Source organism: Tachysurus fulvidraco, chromosome 18, assembly GCF_022655615.1.
Source record: "Tachysurus fulvidraco isolate hzauxx_2018 chromosome 18, HZAU_PFXX_2.0, whole genome shotgun sequence".
In the NCBI taxonomy this organism is placed as follows: domain Eukaryota; kingdom Metazoa; phylum Chordata; class Actinopteri; order Siluriformes; family Bagridae; genus Tachysurus; species Tachysurus fulvidraco.
In genome coordinates, this window is record NC_062535.1 from 18031697 (window position 1) to 18049481 (window position 17785).

The 17785-nt window shown below is 38.7% G+C and overlaps 1 protein-coding gene across 1 annotated transcript in view; it reads left to right on the forward strand.

Annotated features, from left to right (window-relative positions):
• Positions 1 to 17785, forward strand: part of LOC113643839 (hemicentin-1-like) — a 276071-nt gene that overhangs the window by 10505 nt on the left and 247781 nt on the right. The window contains 1 exon segment of the mRNA XM_047803071.1: positions 14527 to 14868. Within this exon segment, the coding sequence (XP_047659027.1) occupies positions 14527 to 14868 (342 nt within the window).

A 17785-nucleotide genomic window follows, 5' to 3' on the forward strand; every position in this document is an offset into this window, starting at 1 on the left:
AACACATTGGATCTTGTTTACACAAACATTCCGGGCGCGTATCGTGCGGAACCCCGCCCCACCTCGGCTATTCAGACTACATCTCTGTTATTCTAACTCCAGCATACAGACCACTCATCAGATCCTCTAAACTGAAGCAGGTGAAAACCTGGCCAGCAGGAGCCACCTCTGCACTTCAGGACTGACTGGAACATCTTCAAGGAGGCTGCAACCAAAGGCTGAAACCTAGCCTTCAGAGCAGGGGACAGGGCGGCCCTAAGAACTGCAAGGGCCAAACTGTCCTTAGCCATCAGAGAAGTAAATCGAGCACATCCCAGACAATCCACAGCCACTTCTAGGACAGAGAAGACACCTGCCGCATGTGGCAGGGCATACAGGCAATCATGAATTACCTGCCTGTGATAGTGATGCCTCCCTCCCAAATGCACTGAATGACTTCTATGCTCAGTTTGTGGTGCAGAACAATGAAGCAGCAAGGAAGACTATCCCTCCCCCTAACGCTCAGGTACTCTGTCTATCCACGGCCGGCATGAGAACAACTCTATGCAGAGTTAACCCACGGATATCTTCACTGACACCTTCAACATTTCCCTGAACTGTTGTGCCTTTGGCCTCATGACAACCACCTTTATCCCCATCCCAAAGAAGTCTACATTGTCCTGCCTCAGTGACAATCATCCTGTCGCCCTCACACCCATTGTAATAAAGTGCTTTGAGAAGCTTGTCATGATGCACATCAACACCCATTTACCACCCTCACTGGACCCCTACACTTTGTGTATCTTCCAAACCACTCCATGGATGTTGCCAATGCCACTGCCCTTCATTTTGTCCTCACCCACCTGGACAATAAACACACGTACGAATGCTGTTCATAGACTTTACTTCAGCATTCAACACAATCATCCCTCAGCACCTTATTGAGAAGTTGAGCCTGCTGGGACTGAACACCTCCCTCTGCAACTGGATCCTGGACTTCCTGACTGGGAGACCTCAGTGAGTCCAGATCGGGAACATCATCTCCAGCACCACCACACTGAACACTGGAGCCCCTCAGGGCTGCCTGCTCAGTCCACTGCTGTCCACCTTGCTGACTCACGACTGTGTAGCCATGCATAGATCGAACCATATTATCAAGTTTGCCGATGACACCATCGTGGTGGGTCTCATCAGCATGAATGACGAGTCAGCATATATAGAGGAGGTGCAACAGCTAACTGCCTGGTGTAGAGCCAACAACCTGTCTCTGAATGTTGATAAAACTAAAGAGATGGTTGTTGATTTCAGGAGAGCACAGAGCGACCACTCTCTGCTGAACATTGACAAATAACCTGTACAGATCATCAAGAGCTGCAAAATTATTGGTGTTCATCTGCAGAGAACTTCACTCAACACCAGCTCCTTTTTTTGTTTGCACTGTCTTTTGTCCTGCACTGTCTTTTGTCTTTTGTCTCACAATGTTTGTACCAGTTTGCACAGTTACACTTTATGTATCTAGGACTACTTACTAAGTCTTTAGCTCCGTCTTTGTTTAATGTAGCACCCTGGTCCTGGAGAAATATTGTCTCATTTCACTGTGTACTGCAAGTTATATATGGTTTAAATGACAATAAAAGCTTTTTGACTTGGCTTGAATTGACTAATAACAGTGGTGACTTACTGTAAATCTTCTGCAGAACCTAATCATGTTCTCCACTCCTCCTCTCTGCAGAACACTGGGCCGAGTGCTAAAGACGACACGTATGCAGCTCTAGACTCCACAGGCCGGGCAGCTGATGATGTGTATCACACACTTGCAGTAAGTGTTTACTCAAAAATAGTTATTTTTAATATCTTTGATGATGATGATGGTCTAAATGAAAAATATTTCATTGTTGAAAATCTGTCACATTAAATGAAGTTTTATTTATGTTTTAGATATTTATAAATACAACAAGGTGTGACTTTGGGTTTTTCACAGATTTCTCATCCCAGTCCCCCTGCTGACGCATCCACATCCTCTGACTAGTAGAATATTGCAGTGAGTTTGAGCATTTTGATCCCAAAACCACCACTAGATTAAATACTAACTTACTAATAAGTGTTTTATATGAAAATGTGCTACAATACAATGAGGCCGACTCTGTGAGAATCCTGAGACATCTAGAGATCTACCAGCTCGTTAGACTCTGTGATACTAAAGAGGAGATGTGATCTCCATGTGGTCTTTTACATCAATACAAAATTTATCAGACTGTATATTTATAATCACACCCCCAGTGTCACCCAGATGAGGATGAGGTTCCCCTTTGAGTCTGGTTCCTCTCAAAGTTTCTTCCTTTAATTCAAGGGATTTTTTCCTCCCCACAGTCACCTGAGTCTCCTCAGACTTGTTCATTGGGGATAAATATAAAAAAATATTTAAAAAAAATGTTTAAATATATCTAATATTAATCTTGAATTTTGTAATTATATTAATCTTTATATTATTCTTTATAATAACCTTTTGTTCTATGTTTACGCTCTGTAAAGCTGCTTTGAGACAATGTCAATTGTAATAAGCGCTATACAAATAAACTTGAATTGAACTGAAACAATACACAGCTGTAACTCCAACAGTACTTTTATATTAATATATTAATCAGTAAAATTAATGATCATATATCAGAGTGTGTGGTGATGACTGATGTAGATAAATGTTAGTAAAATGCTTTAACACACATTTCTGACTTTTCTGATTTTTTTTCTATTTGTGATTTCAGACATTTAGTAACAGTAATGTGGATTAAATGAATCCTGATACAGATAATGAATAAAGAGCTTCTCACTAAAGTGGAGAAACTCAGTAACATCAGCAACTTAGAATATAACACTATGGGAACCTCCTTGTGGAAGCTCTGAAGCTCTGTGTGAAATCACTCCAATCTATTGGCTAACGAGATCATGTGACGAAGCATAGAGTGCCAGTAAGACCTTATAAGGGCATGTACATCACATGACTCCAGCTTCTTTAATTTTAGGAAGTGCTCTGTATATATTGGTGTCAACTGTCTCTCGAGTTGTCTTAGACATGTACAAAACAAGAGATATAAAGAATAAGGTCTTCTCTTCTTTATCATGGCATGTTCTCACCTCCCTCCTGCCTTCTGTGTCACAAAGCATGGCTGCATTGCTTGCCACAGAGAAGAAAAACTCTTTGTAACAGAAAAGACAAAACAATTTTTTTAAACAGCCCTGATTTTACTAATTGCCTGTTCTTTCCTTGCTGCAGTGAGAGGCTTGGGTTATCACAGGCTAGCATTGCAGCCCAAATTCCCTGTGTAAATTTTGAGCCTGCCGTCCAGCACCAGCGGTCAGCTCCACCAGGCAGCGAAAGGAACCCTACACCTGAGGTGTAGAGTTTCTAGGGAAGGGAATGATGTCACTTTGGATGTGAAGATCTCGTGTCAGTATTTAAATATATTTACTCTGTGTGTGAATTCTGTAACCACATGACTGTTATTATGAAAAAAGGACAAACTTCTGCTGCAAAATCACAGTCTTGAAATTTGATTATTCACACTTTCTGTCAGGATTTCTGCTTGGACATTCTCTCCCGGAACATTAGGGGGCGCTCTGGCAGTGTGTTATTATTATAATTATATTAAAACCATTCAAAATGACAGATATTATGGCACTCAGGGACAGCTGTGATATACCAGACCCATAGAGTGAGATGATAGATTACAGTAGAATTATTTCATATACAAAAAGGTCTTAGAGAAAAAGTTGAGGATTTCTTAGTTTTTTACATACTGTAAATAATTTGGCTCCCGTCAAGTTTGTTTTTTATAGATCACAACCTTTGCGTGGGAACTGGCGTATGTACATTTCCAGCCCCGTTTTGTGCGTACGCACACTTTATAAATGAGGCCCCAGGTGAGTATTACAAGACACGTGACAGAAAACACACTGCCAGAACGCCCCCTACTGTTCCGGCAGGAAAGTCCAAGTCCTGACATTTTAATACACTAAAATAAAGTGACTGAGAAGTAAGTAATCTATAAATATATTTAATATAGGTTTGATTAATTTTATTTTTAATTTTATATATGATCAGTGTTGGGCAGTAACGTGTTACTGTAACGCCGTTACTTTGACAGTAACGAATACTCTAACGCGTTAATTTTTTATATAAAGTAACTCAGTTACCGTTACTATATGGTGCGTTACTCGTTATTTTTTTAAATTAATTAATTTTGGCTGAAGTGTAGCCTACAGCCTAACGTGCGTACAGCAGCGACACATTGTAGAATTAGTTGATGCCAACCTGTAAACACGAAGAAGACGTGCTGTGGGCGTGTTTCCGTTTATTCAAGTATGTGCGGCAGTAATTCCAAAACACATGGGCTATAGCCCGCCCACACTGACAATTGGTTGGTTGACTTACCGAAACAGGCCAATCAGGATTGGCCCCCTCCCTCTCTATCGTGCATTACAATTCTGGTTTTGTGTTTGTATACACCATAACACATAAAAGGGCATTAATGGGAACATTAAAGAACGTTCTTTAAAAATGTAACTAAAAAGTTTTTTTTAACAGTAACACGTTACTTTTTAGTGTAATTGTAAGTAATCAATAACGTAATTGAGTTACTTTTTGAATGAAGCAACTAGTAACTGTAAGTAGTTACTATTTTTTAGTAACTAGTACAACACTGTGTATGATCTACATTAACATTGGGAAAACGTAGATAAAAATAAATAAATTTTTTAAATAAAAGCAGCTTTTTAATAGACGTGCTCTGAATGTAACTGACAATGTAAACCCACAGTTGTAGCATAAAGAAGAAGGAAATGGTGACAATTCTGTTACAAAGAGCACTTAATAGAAGAGGATATCATTCAGTCATGAAGCTGAATATTTATATTAATAAAATAATCAATAATATTTTCAGCGTGGTTTTTTTTTTACATTGACTCATTTCATTTTAGCATATGAACAAAATATTTTCTCATGTTTTTGTCATATTTTCTTCATTATATAGGAAGTGACTTCAGCAGAAAGAGAAGACAAGACAACAGCAACACTTGTTAATCACACACACTCCTCTTCACACTTTATTTTCTGCTCAGTTGTTGGACACAAGAGTCTAAAAGTTATGGTAAGAAAAAACTTCATATATTTAATGGCTAATTTCTCACATTAATCTAATATCTACATTTCCTGAACATTGACAGGCTCGCTGTTCAAAATATTTAAATTCACGTCTCATTTCTTTATGTTCAGCAACTTATAATTATCACATATGAGCTCGAATATCAATATTGTGATCAGTTATTTCTGATGTATTGTGGTGTTGGTGGTAAAAATGCAGCTTGTTTAAGTGACTAATTCAGAAATTAAACAAGGAATTGTGTTTATGCAAAACATCATCATCCAGACATCTTAAGCACACACTCTTTAACTCACGCTTTTCTTTCTTTGCTATTTGGCTGTTGAACACGAGGGTCATGTAGGCACTGTGGAGGCAGAACATACAGTACAAAGGCATTTTTATTGTGACACATATCATGTTACACAAAAATGGTTTTAGGTACCATGAGATTATATTGAGACATTTTGGTTATGTGACATTTCACTTTGCGAAATTCAACCAAACATGATGTAAATGTTGAAAGCTAAACCAAGGGAAACGTCCATGGGGGAAACAATCTGGCATCAGGAACAGGCTGAGGGCATGTGCACAACGTGCTCCCTTACCTACTATCCTGTTAGCCAACTTCCAGTCTCTGGAAAACAAGCTTGACATCCTCAAGACAAGGGTCAAGTTCCAGAAGACATCCGTGACTGCAACCTTCTCTGCTTCACCAAGACATGACTGAACCCAGCAATACCAGGCCACACCATCCAGCCAGGCAAGTTTTTCTCGGTTTACCGCATGAACAGAACACTGGATATGGGGAAGTCAAGGGGAGGTGGAGTGAGTCTGATGGTGAACAACCACTGGTGCGACAGCACGACCATCGTTCCTCTTTCACGCTCCTGCACACCAAATCTGGAACTGCTGGCCATCGAATGTCGGCCCTTTTATCTACCTCGGGAATTCAGCTCGGTCATAGTCAGTGCCGTTTATATTCCACATCAATCGGACATGGACACTGCAGTATGGGACTTACATGAGACACTAACGCTACACAAACACAGCATCGGGACGCTGCGCTCATTGTGGTGGGAGACTTTAACAGTGCCAACCTCAAGTGCGCACTACTGAATTTTCAGCAGCACATCACCTGCCCCACCAGGGGCGAAAGGACAAGGGATCAATGCTACACACCATTCAAGAACAGCTACAGTACAAGGCACAATCACGTCCACCGTTTGGGAAATCGGACCATGCCGCCATCTTCCTCATGCCTGTACAGTATTCAAACAAAAACTGAAAGAGGAAGCTCCGGTTCAGAGCGAGGTTATGTCTTACAGTGTGCGCAGAGCGGTGAAAAACAAAACAAAATAGTGCTACGGGAGGAAATTACTGTAGAGTCACAGTTCCAACATGGTGGCTCAAGTAGCCTGTGGCAGGGACTGAGGAACATCACAGACTATAGAGTGCAATCTTCTAGAATGGGGAATGCGGATACTTCGCTGGCAGACAAGCTAAACATCTTTTTCGCTCACTTTGAGGCTGCAGCTAACATCATTCACGCTGAGAGAGCTAGAGAGGTAAACATGTTCACCATCTCGGAGCATGACGTGAGGAGGGCATTCAAGAGAGTGAATACCAGGAAGGCAGTAGGACAAGATGGCATCATAGGTTCTGAAAGCCTGCATTGACCCGCCAGCACCAGTGATCACTGATATATTCAACATCTCACTGGAACTGTCTGTTGTCCCCTCATGCTTCAAACCGTCCACCATTGTTCCTGTACCTTAGAAACCCCAGCCCGCCTGCCTCAATGATTACCAAACTGTAGCCCTGACCTCAGTACACTGTAAAAAATTTGGAGTGGGATTTACTTGAAAAAAGCTTGGAAAGTTTTTTTCACTCAGAAAAGTCTAGTAAATTTACAAATATTTGCCAAGTAAAAGCCTAAACATAATGATTAGTAAGTTTAATTAGACATTTTTAAGTTTTTAATTGTTAAGTTTACTTGGGAATTCCCAGTTAATTTTATTGACTTTTTGTTTGTAAATATTACTTAAGTAATGTTTATAAATATATGATGATTTATTGCATTTTTTTTACACAAGAGGCGTAGTTATCTTTTTTAGTTATCCTGAGTAACCTTTACTTTAAATGTTCTAACATATCTACATATCTAACATAATTTGTGATGCATCATAACTGATGTCTTCAATAAAAAATAAAAATAAAAAAAACACTGACAGACATTTTCCTTGAGTACTTTTATTAAAGAAATGATCAAACCAATGGACAAACTATGTGAAACAGTTCAGTACAACTTTAGCTTAACAAGTCTTTTGCGGACATTCTCACTTAAAAAACAATTAGCAAATACAAAAAGTATACAAAAGCAAATACACTCAATGCCAAACAAAATGGCCAGCTAGCAGACTTACATCAATAGCTTTCTCTGCAAAGAGCTAACTTTTGGAGAAAATTTCAAAGCATCCAGTCCAAGAAAAAATTTCTGAAACAGTTCAAATGTGTTTCTTAGCTTTGAAGGATAGCTCAAGTTCAGGGAGTAAATGAAGCCCATGAGCAGAAGGCAGGCATTTGTGAGATTCTTGCATCCTGACAGTACAGCAGTTCCCTCAATGACGATGACGACATCAGCTATGTTGGCATCTTCCTCTCCTGCGGTGCTGCCCAGTACAACGATCTTCATTAGACGATTGGTGAAGCTATCTTCAATCATGTCTCTTCTGACATCCTGTCAAATACACAAATTAGTGAAAAAGTGGTTACAATATTGTACAGTATGTTGTATGTTCTCTTTATTTTTGTGTGATAAGTGCCCCACACAGAGGTTAAATCTGTTATTAAATGAAGAATGAAAAAATTACGAAATGAAGAACTGTGTCTGCAAGACACTTAAACTAGTTGCAAAGCTTCAGTACTGTAAAACGTTTTAGGCACTTGTGTAAATATTCTGTAAAGTGGGGATGCCTTTAAAATGTTTTCATAAATTAATTTTCATTTACCTTCTATTGACTAAATCAATATTTGGTGTGATCACCCTTTGCACTTAAAGGGTTAGTTCACCCAAAAATAAAATTTCTGTCATTAATTACTCTACTCAATATACAATACAGTGTTTCGAGGAAAATACATTCTTTAAGAAGAAGAATTTTAGAAAAGTGGAACTTAAGTGCATCAATTTAGTTAAATGTGCACAGACAATCTTGATGTAGGCAAGGAAGTGGTACAGTTCTGCTGTAGTTTCCATGTTTTTCCATCACATTCACTGTAAAACGTTAATGAACATCTGCAAATGACTACATATTTTAAGCAGTTTAAGTTGCTACTAGAAACAAACAAAAAATAATAAAAGAGAAACTTTAAGAAGCGCATTTTTGAACGATTATTTTAATACACCCGAGACATATGCTAGCATTAGCGACAAGCACGTGTACATGCATACACGCTTATATGAACCGACAAAAAAAAAAAAATCACCTGAGACATATGCTAGCATTAGCAACAAGCACGTGTACGTACATACACGCTTATATGCACCGACAAAAAAAAATCACCTGAGAATATTCTAGTGTTAGCGACAAGCACGTGTACTGTACATGCATACATGCTTATATGACCCGACAGAAAAATCACCTGAGATGCTAGCGTTAGCGACAAGCACATGTATGTGCATACATGCTTATATGACCCGACAGAAAAATCACCTGAGATGCTAGCGTTAGCGACAAGCACATGTACGTGCATACATGCTTATATGACCCGACAGAAAAATCACCTGAGATGCTAGCGTTAGCGACAAGCACATGTACGTGCATACATGCTTATATGAGTCGACAGAAAAATCACCTGAGATGCTAGCGTTAGCGACGAGCACATGTACGTGCATACATGCTTATATGAGTCGACAGAAAAATCACCTGAGACATATGCTAGCGTTAGCGACAAGCACATGTACATGCATACACGCTTATATGAACCGACAAGAAAAAAAAACATGCCAGCAAAATACTCATAGTAACATGAGCTATTTCTGTCAGGTCAGAAATAGCTCATGTTACTGTGAACGGACAGAAAATGAGAAAAAAAAACTAGCATCAATCAACACATTTACACTCAGTCAACTTATTAACAATTAACTAATATAGGTTTTAGGGTAATCATTTATTGTCAGAAAGATATTTATATATTAGACTATTTACACTCACCGTTTAAAAGTGCTTTCTAAAAGCAACGGTTTGCGCGCCGAGGACCAGACCAGACCAGACCCTACCTTTCGACACAGATGCATTTTGCTAATAACATATGTTTGTGCAAATCGGTTCTTTAGCAAACTTAACTCTGTCAACTATTAACACTTGACGCCTTAACTCTTTAGCCACCAGTCTTAATAGTTCTATAATTTTCTGCAAAGGTAGCTAAATTGACCAACAAACAAATATTTAATTAACTTACCGTGTAATAATCAGTCTTCAAGACGATTTTCCTCTGCCTCTGCGCCACACCGCAACCAGGAACGCATGCGCATAGATTGCCTGGCTTCTTTGAGTACGTTTTACTTGGTTTTGTTATTTTTTGCATTAATTCATTAAATGACAAAACATATTACTTAGGCAGTTCCATTTGAATTTACCTATGTATTTAAGCACAATTAATCAAAACGAAATCTCAAGTAGCTTATTGAATCAAACGTGACATTTTGAAGTAAAAAGACAAAATAGTATTTGTTTGTAAAATTTACTTAAATGATGCTATCTTTATTTACAAGTTCAAAAAATCATCTTTTACAGTGTAGTGATGAAGAAATTTGAAAAACTGGTCAGACACTTCATCACTGCATCACTACCAGACACACTGGATCCACTACAGTTCTCGTACCGCCAGGACCGCTCTACTGAGGAAGCCATTGCTCATCATCTCCACACTACGATGAGCCACCTGGACTGCAGGAAAGGGAATTACAAACAATAAGCCATACAAGTGGGCAAACACACCTCATCCACCCGCACGCTCAGCACTTGAGCTCCCCAGGGTTGTGTTCTGAGCCCCCTGCTGTACTCACTGTACACATATAACTGTGTGGCCACTTCCAACTCCACCAGCACCATCAAGTTTGCTGATGACACTGTTGTGGTGGGCCTGATCTACAACAACGACGAGACGGCCTACCTACAGGAAACTAAAAACCTGGAGAGATGGTGCCAGACGAACAATCTTCACCTGAACATCAGCAAGACTAAGGAGTTTATAGTGGACCTCAATACGAAGCACGAGCGGTCATACCAACCGATGAACATCAACGGGACCCCAGTGGAGAGAATGGACAGTTTCCGGTACCTAGGTGTTCACATCAAACAGGACCTGTCTTGGGCCTGTCACATTAACACCCTGGTGAAGAAGGCCTGGCAGCGTCTGTACCATCTGAGACGCTTAAGGGACTTCAAACTACCCTCTCAGGTGCTAAAGACTTTCTAAACATGCACCACTGAGAGCATCCTGATGGGTAGCATCACTTCCTGGTTCGGGAACAACACCATGCAGGACTGGCGAGCACTCCAGAGGGTGATGTGGTCAGCTGAACGTACCATCCACACCGAGCTTCCTGACCTGCAGGATATCTGCAGCATTTGGTGCCGGACCAGAGCCAGGAAGATTGTAAAGGATCTCAGCATCCCAACAGTGGACTCTTTTCTTTGTTGCGTTCAGGGAAATGCTTCCGCTGCTTGAAAGCAAACACAGAGAGAACGAGGAGAAGCTTCTTCCCACAGGACATTTAGAGATTAAACCAGGAAACACCAAGGATCTAGTACTGGACCTCTCCCTCCATCTTCACAATTTATTCCGCACTATGACACTATAATCCTGGACTGTCACTTTAACTCTGGACTTACACAGCACAGTGCCACTTTATACCACACCATACTGCACATGGACATTTTAAGGACAATCATTAAAACCATGTGCCTTTATGTATATACATATATTTTTCACATATATTTTCATATATTTTATATAGTTTATACTTTTTATTTATCTACCTCCTTTTGGTTTTATTTTTATTCTAAATTCCATTCCTTTTTATGTTTGAATACCGGACAGATGTAAAAAGCATTTCACTGCACGTCGAACTCTGTATGTATGTGTATGTGACAAACAAAATTAGATTTGAATTGACTTCTGCTTGGACATTTTCTGCCGGGACATTAAGGATGTTCTGGCAGTGTGTTTTCTGTCACATGTCTTGTAATACTGACCTGGTTGTAATTGGTTTAATTATCATGTGTATTTGTCTCCTCAGAGTTTCCTAATTTTTTGTAGGCGTCTGTGTCTCAGTTCCTGTTTCCTCGTTCTTTCACTTATTTTTTGTGATTTATTTATAAAATCTCTGTTTTTATTTTTATCCTTACATTTGGGTCTTTTTATGTGTGAAGACACCCCAGTTCTCTGACAGAAATAAATATACATAATAATTAAACCAATTACAACCGGTGAGTATTACAAGACATGACAGAAAACACACTGCCAGAAGCCCCCTATTGTTCCGGCAGAGAATGTCCAAGTCCTGACGCTTTCATACACTCACTGTCTCTTGCTTGTGTTAGAGAAACAATAAGTAATCCATAAATACATGTAACATAGGTTTGTTTTATTTATTTTTATTTCATATTTAAAGTATGATCTACATTAAGATAGAAACATGTAATTTAACACTGAACAGTTCTGCTCCAAATAATGTTAAGGAGCACAGGAAATCATATTATATTATCCATATTATAATAAGACTGTGTTTTAGCTCTTGTTTTACAGTTAAACAGTTTGACACATTGTACTACTGGGTGTTGATGAAGTACAGAGTTCATGTGTTCACACATATAGACTGAGGTGTTAAGACGACTCTGTACACAGAACATGAAATGTGTTTAAGCTCATGCTAACACACCCTGCTCTCTTTAATAACATCTGAGAATTGTTCTAGTTTTTATAGGCTTTTAGAGAACTATTGTTTTGTGATCCATTTTTTCAGCAGTAATTCAGCTGTGGTATTAAATACACAAGTACACAATACAAAAACATCACCAGTTAATGAAGTAAATGTCAGCAAAGATGCATGACTTGAACCAGCTAGCATGATTACACACAAGATGTGCTGGGCATGTTAGCATCACAAGCTAAGCGCTTTCCTTCCTTGGTTTTTAAATAAAAGCAGCTTTTTAATAGACGTGCTCTGAATGTAACTGACAATGTAAACCCACAGTTGTAGCATAAAGAAGAAGGAAATGGTGACAATTCTGTTACAAAGAGCATTTTATAGTAGAGGATATCATTCAGTCATGAAGCTGAATATTTATATTAATAAAATATTCAATAATATTTTCAGCATTTCTTTTATTATATTTTATTTGAACAGATGAACAAAATATTTTCTCTCATATTTTCTTCATTTTATAGGAAGTGACTTCAGCAGAAAGAGAAGACAAGACAACAGCAACACTTGTTAATCACACACACTCCTCTTCACACTTTATTTTCTGCTCAGTTGTTGGACACAAGAGTCTATAACTTACGGTAAGAAAAAAAGTTCATATCTTTAATGGCTAATTTCTCTCATTAATCTAATATCTACTTTTCCTGAACATTGACAGGTTCGCTGTTCAAAATACTTAAATTCATGTCTAATTTCTTTGTTAAACAACTTTTAATTATCACATATGAGCTCGAATATCAATATTGTGATCAGTTATTTCTGATGTATTGTGGTGTTGGTGGTAAAAACACAGCTTGTTTAAGTGACTAATTCAGAAATTAAAGCAAAGAAAATTGTGTTTATGCAAAACATCATCATCCAGACATCTTAAGCACACACTCTTTAACTCACACTTTTCTTTCATTGCTATTTGGCTGTTGAACACGAGGGTCATGTAGGCACTGTGGAGGCAGAACATACAGTACAAAGACATTTTTATTGTGACACATATCATGTAACACAAAAATGTTTTTAGGTATCATGAGATTATATTGAGATATTTTGGTTGTGTGACATTTTTCTTTGCCAAGTTCAACCAAACATGGCGGAAATGGGGAAGTGTAAATGTAATTCTCTCCTATAACTTATGTGATGAATAATGAATGAAGTAAAACTGAAATACAACAAGGAGTTTTTCATTACATGACATTTGAATGTGTTACAGTACTCGTGGAATTTCTTACTACACACTCAATTCTATGTAATTGTAGTAGTTTAAGTGCACAGTAGACTGTAAGAGGATGAATTGTGATGCATCAACTGACATTAATAAAGCAGCTACTATCATAATCACTGCTGTTTGTCCAACTACTCCATGATCTTATATTTACATAACATCATACCCTAGTTATAATGCTAATGAAGAGAAGGACAAAAGAAAGAAGCTGCAGAATACAACAACTTTCCATCAAGAGCACAGTCGTCTGCTGAAGCCTATTTATAATCAGTTTACTGTCATTACACTTTCCTACCACTAGGGGTTTCAGCTCAGGAGTAGTTCTAAATATACAAACATGCTCATGCACAGGAATAAATCACTTTCAGTCCATAGAAACACATGCAAACTTTAAAGTGAGGTTATTTTGACCTGCCTTCATGTTTAACTTTATTTTAATGTATTGTGTTTAACTTTAGATGTGTTTAGAAAATCTCTCCTTCAAATATCAGATTATGCTAAATCAGTTAATCTGTAATTAGTGCATGACAATTAAACACATTTGAATCATTCATTATCTGCTTTAAACAGAGCTGGTATCAGTGAATTCATGCACAGATTTTCATTTGTAGCTTGTGAATGTTCCAGTACAGTGATTTATTAATATTTCTGTAAATGTTTAAAGAGTCTCCTATTATTGGTAGAATATAGTGTGATTATTATGTAAGAAATGACAGACAGTGTGTGTGGTGTAAACTCCTGAGTGATGGAGTAGTGTGATGAAGCAAACTTACTGTCTCCACCTTACTGAAGTTGATTATTTTATGTTTTAGGTTGTATATAGAATCTTTATAGAAGAATGATGTCCCTTAAACCGTCTTCTCTGCTTTGTCTGATCTTTCTCCTCATGATCCCAGGTGAGTCTTACCTTTATATTATCACAGTCACACACACTGGAGACAGTACAAACTGATTTAATCACCAAATCTGTGCTTGTTCTTAAGGTCCATTTAAGAATCATGAGTAAAATACACAAATAAATATAAGCCTGCTTTTTAATTTCTCTGTGAATAAAGGATCAAAATGCAGATTCAGTTTGAATATTAATTCCACATTACAGTTTTCTTCCAGTCGTGAAGAATAGTTTTTATTTGTGAGTGAACTGAGTGTTTGATGGGGTTCAGGATAATAATCTCTAATCACCTCTTTTATGTATCATGTTTCAGCTCTTGGGAATGAATGGAGTGTGAAATACAGCCAACTTAATCTCTGTGCTTTAAAAGGATCTACAGTGATTATGAACGTCACTTACACACACCCACCACGTCTTACAGTGACACAGAGGTTTTGGTTAATTAAACCAGTTTGGTATAAAGAGCCGACTGATCTGAATAATGAACCAGGTTACTCAGGCAGAGTGAGGTATATAACAGATGTACAGAATCACTTCCCCCTCAGACTGAGTGATGTGAAGAAAACAGATGAACAGATGTACTACTTCAGAATCATAACAAATACAGAGGGACAAAGATACCTGGGTGATCCTGGAGTTACACTCAGTGTTACAGGTAAATAAAATAATCTTTTTTATATAATTACATCAGAATTTATTTGGACCCTTAAGCAGCACTTAGTCTTCTGATTTAATTTTCTACACTTATAATTTTCACTACATTAGAAAACATCTCAAACCAAACACCATTTATTTTAAAGAAAGACACCACAAGCTCACTTTTCAACCACAACATTATAAATGTTTAAAAATCTACATAATAATTAGACAGAAAGTAAGTGGACACTCAGTAGTGGCTTCATTACCGATCACAGTGTAGCGTGTTTGGAGGGTTCAGGGAAAGAGGAAACTAGAGGCAGGATTGGAGATCGTTATTTAACCTTTATTTATTTTTATAATTCAATTTTCAGTCCACACATTATGTCTCTACACACACACACACACACACACACACACACACACACACACACTCGCGCACACATAAACACAATCGCACACACACTCACATACGCACACACTCATACACACACACACATAAACACACACCAGGGCTCTCAAGTTTTGAAGACAGGCAAGCGTAACATCTATATCCCCCTGCAACACCCTATAAAAAAAAAGAAGAAAAGAAAAGAAAAGAAAAAAAAACAATAATGGAGGAGTTGTTCAATTTAGTATTTGTTCAATTTCCATTTATTAATTTGTGTGTATGTGTGTGTGTATGTGTGAGTGTGTGTGTGTGTGTGAGAGAGAGAGAGAGTGAGAGAGAGAGAGAGAGGGGGGGGGAGTGAGAGAGATGGGGAGAGAGAGAGAGAGAGAGAGAGAGAGAGAGAGAGAGAGAGAGAGAGAGAAAGAGAGAGAGAGAGAGAGATTATGACTGGTGGTGTTTATTGTAAGTGTTTGTTGCCTTTTTGGACCCCTTTATCATGTGTAATGTTGCTCCCATATAAAACAGTTCAGCACAAGCCCAGACATTTTTAGGGACATTAGATTAGATTAAGTGCAATAGCAGTAAGTGCAGGATATACAGTTTGTACAAGATTTAGATAAGTTAAATAAAATGGTAATATGAAGTAATGTACAGATGTGTGTGTACTATGAACATAATATACAAATGACTATAATTCTAACTGAAATTTACAGAAGGATGTAACAAAATATGGCTATTGCTGTAAACTGTAATTTACAGATGTGTATGTACTATGAATATAATATAGAGGTGAATATATGTGTGCTATGAACATAATACAGATACTACTAAAAATACTAAAAATATAATATACAGATGTATAATAAACTGAAATTTACAGAATGTTATGTGCTAAAAAGAAAATATATGGCTATTAGTATAATATATTGCTGTTACTATAAACAGAAATCAGGTGGGTATATACAATAAGGCAATTAGTGCAATAACGTCCATTTGTGTAAATCGTCCATTAGCACAATAACGAGGTGGGGGGGGGGGGGGTGTAACAGTGTATGAAGGACAGTGTGATCAGCGAGGGGCAGAGTTCAATAAAGAGACAGCTCTAGGAAAAAAGCTGTTCTTTAGTCGGCTGATCCTGGTCCGGAGGCACCTGAAACGCCTGCCGGAGGGCAGAAGTGAAAACAGTCTATGGGCGGGATGAGACTAATCCTTAAGAATGCTGCGAGCTCGATGCAGACAGCGTTTTCTTGTGGATGTCCTCCATGGCAGGAAGTGGAGTCCCTGTGATGCGCTGAGCGGTTTTCACCACCCGCTGCAATGCACTGCGCTCTGCAACAGAGCAGCTCCCATACCACACTGTGACACAGCTGGTCAGGATGCTTTCTATTGCACAGTGGTAGAAGTTCACCAGGATGTCCGAGGAAAGCTGATTTTTCTTTAGTGTCCTCAGGAAAAAGAGGTGCTGGTGAGCCTTCTTGACCAGGCTGGAGGTGTTGGTAGTCCAGGACAGGTCCACCGAGATGTGGATCCCCAGGAACTTGAAACTGGAAACACGCTCAACAGTCATCCCATTGATGTGGATGTTGTCATGTGTGCCTCTTGTCCCCTTCCTGAAGTCCACAATGAGCTCCTTTGTCTTGGAGGTGTTAAGGAGCAAGTTGTCGTTGCACCACGTGGCTAGGTCCTCGATCTCCTCCCTTTAGGTAGTCTTTAGGTAGACGGATCACTGTAGCGTCATCTGCAAACTTGATGATGGAATTAGATCCATTTACATGCCTGCAGTCGGAGGTGAAGAGAGAGTAGAAAAAGGGGCTCAGCACTTATCTTGTGGTACACCAGTGACATGATTGAGGACAATGTCCCGTCCAGAGACAAATTGTTTCGTGTTGAGGTTTTGTTCAAACCCACCATCAAAAATACCCTCTCTAATGATCTTTTTTTTTTCATTGGTTGTTGCGTTAAATCTTTCCCAGATACAATAGTGCTATTTTCTGATTGGCTATTGTGTAGCCTCTTTTTTGATTGGCTGATAAGTGTCAGGCTCGACTAAGAACTCCAGGGGAGACGCGCTTGATTCCTGCCCATTTCCATAGAGACAGCGGTGCGGACAGATACATTTTGGGCGCAGCGACTTATTAAATATATAATAAATAGTCAAAAAGTTTTTCTGTGTGAGAAATACGATGTGTGAAGGGAGAACGTGACAGAAGACCGAAAAGAGTGACTCTCACACTCAATGTGTGATACTTGACAGCCCTGCACACACACACACACACACACACACACACACACACACACACACACACACACACACACAAACATACACACACACACACACATACACACACACACACACACACACACGTATGCACACAAACATACACACATGCACACATACTGTACACACACGCACACATACACGCACGCATACACACACATACACACACACACACACACTCGTTCATCCTTTTTTAACTGTTTATTGTCATTTTTCATTCACACATCTCTAAACGTTAAGCTGGTCCCAAGCTAGTGGATATATGTA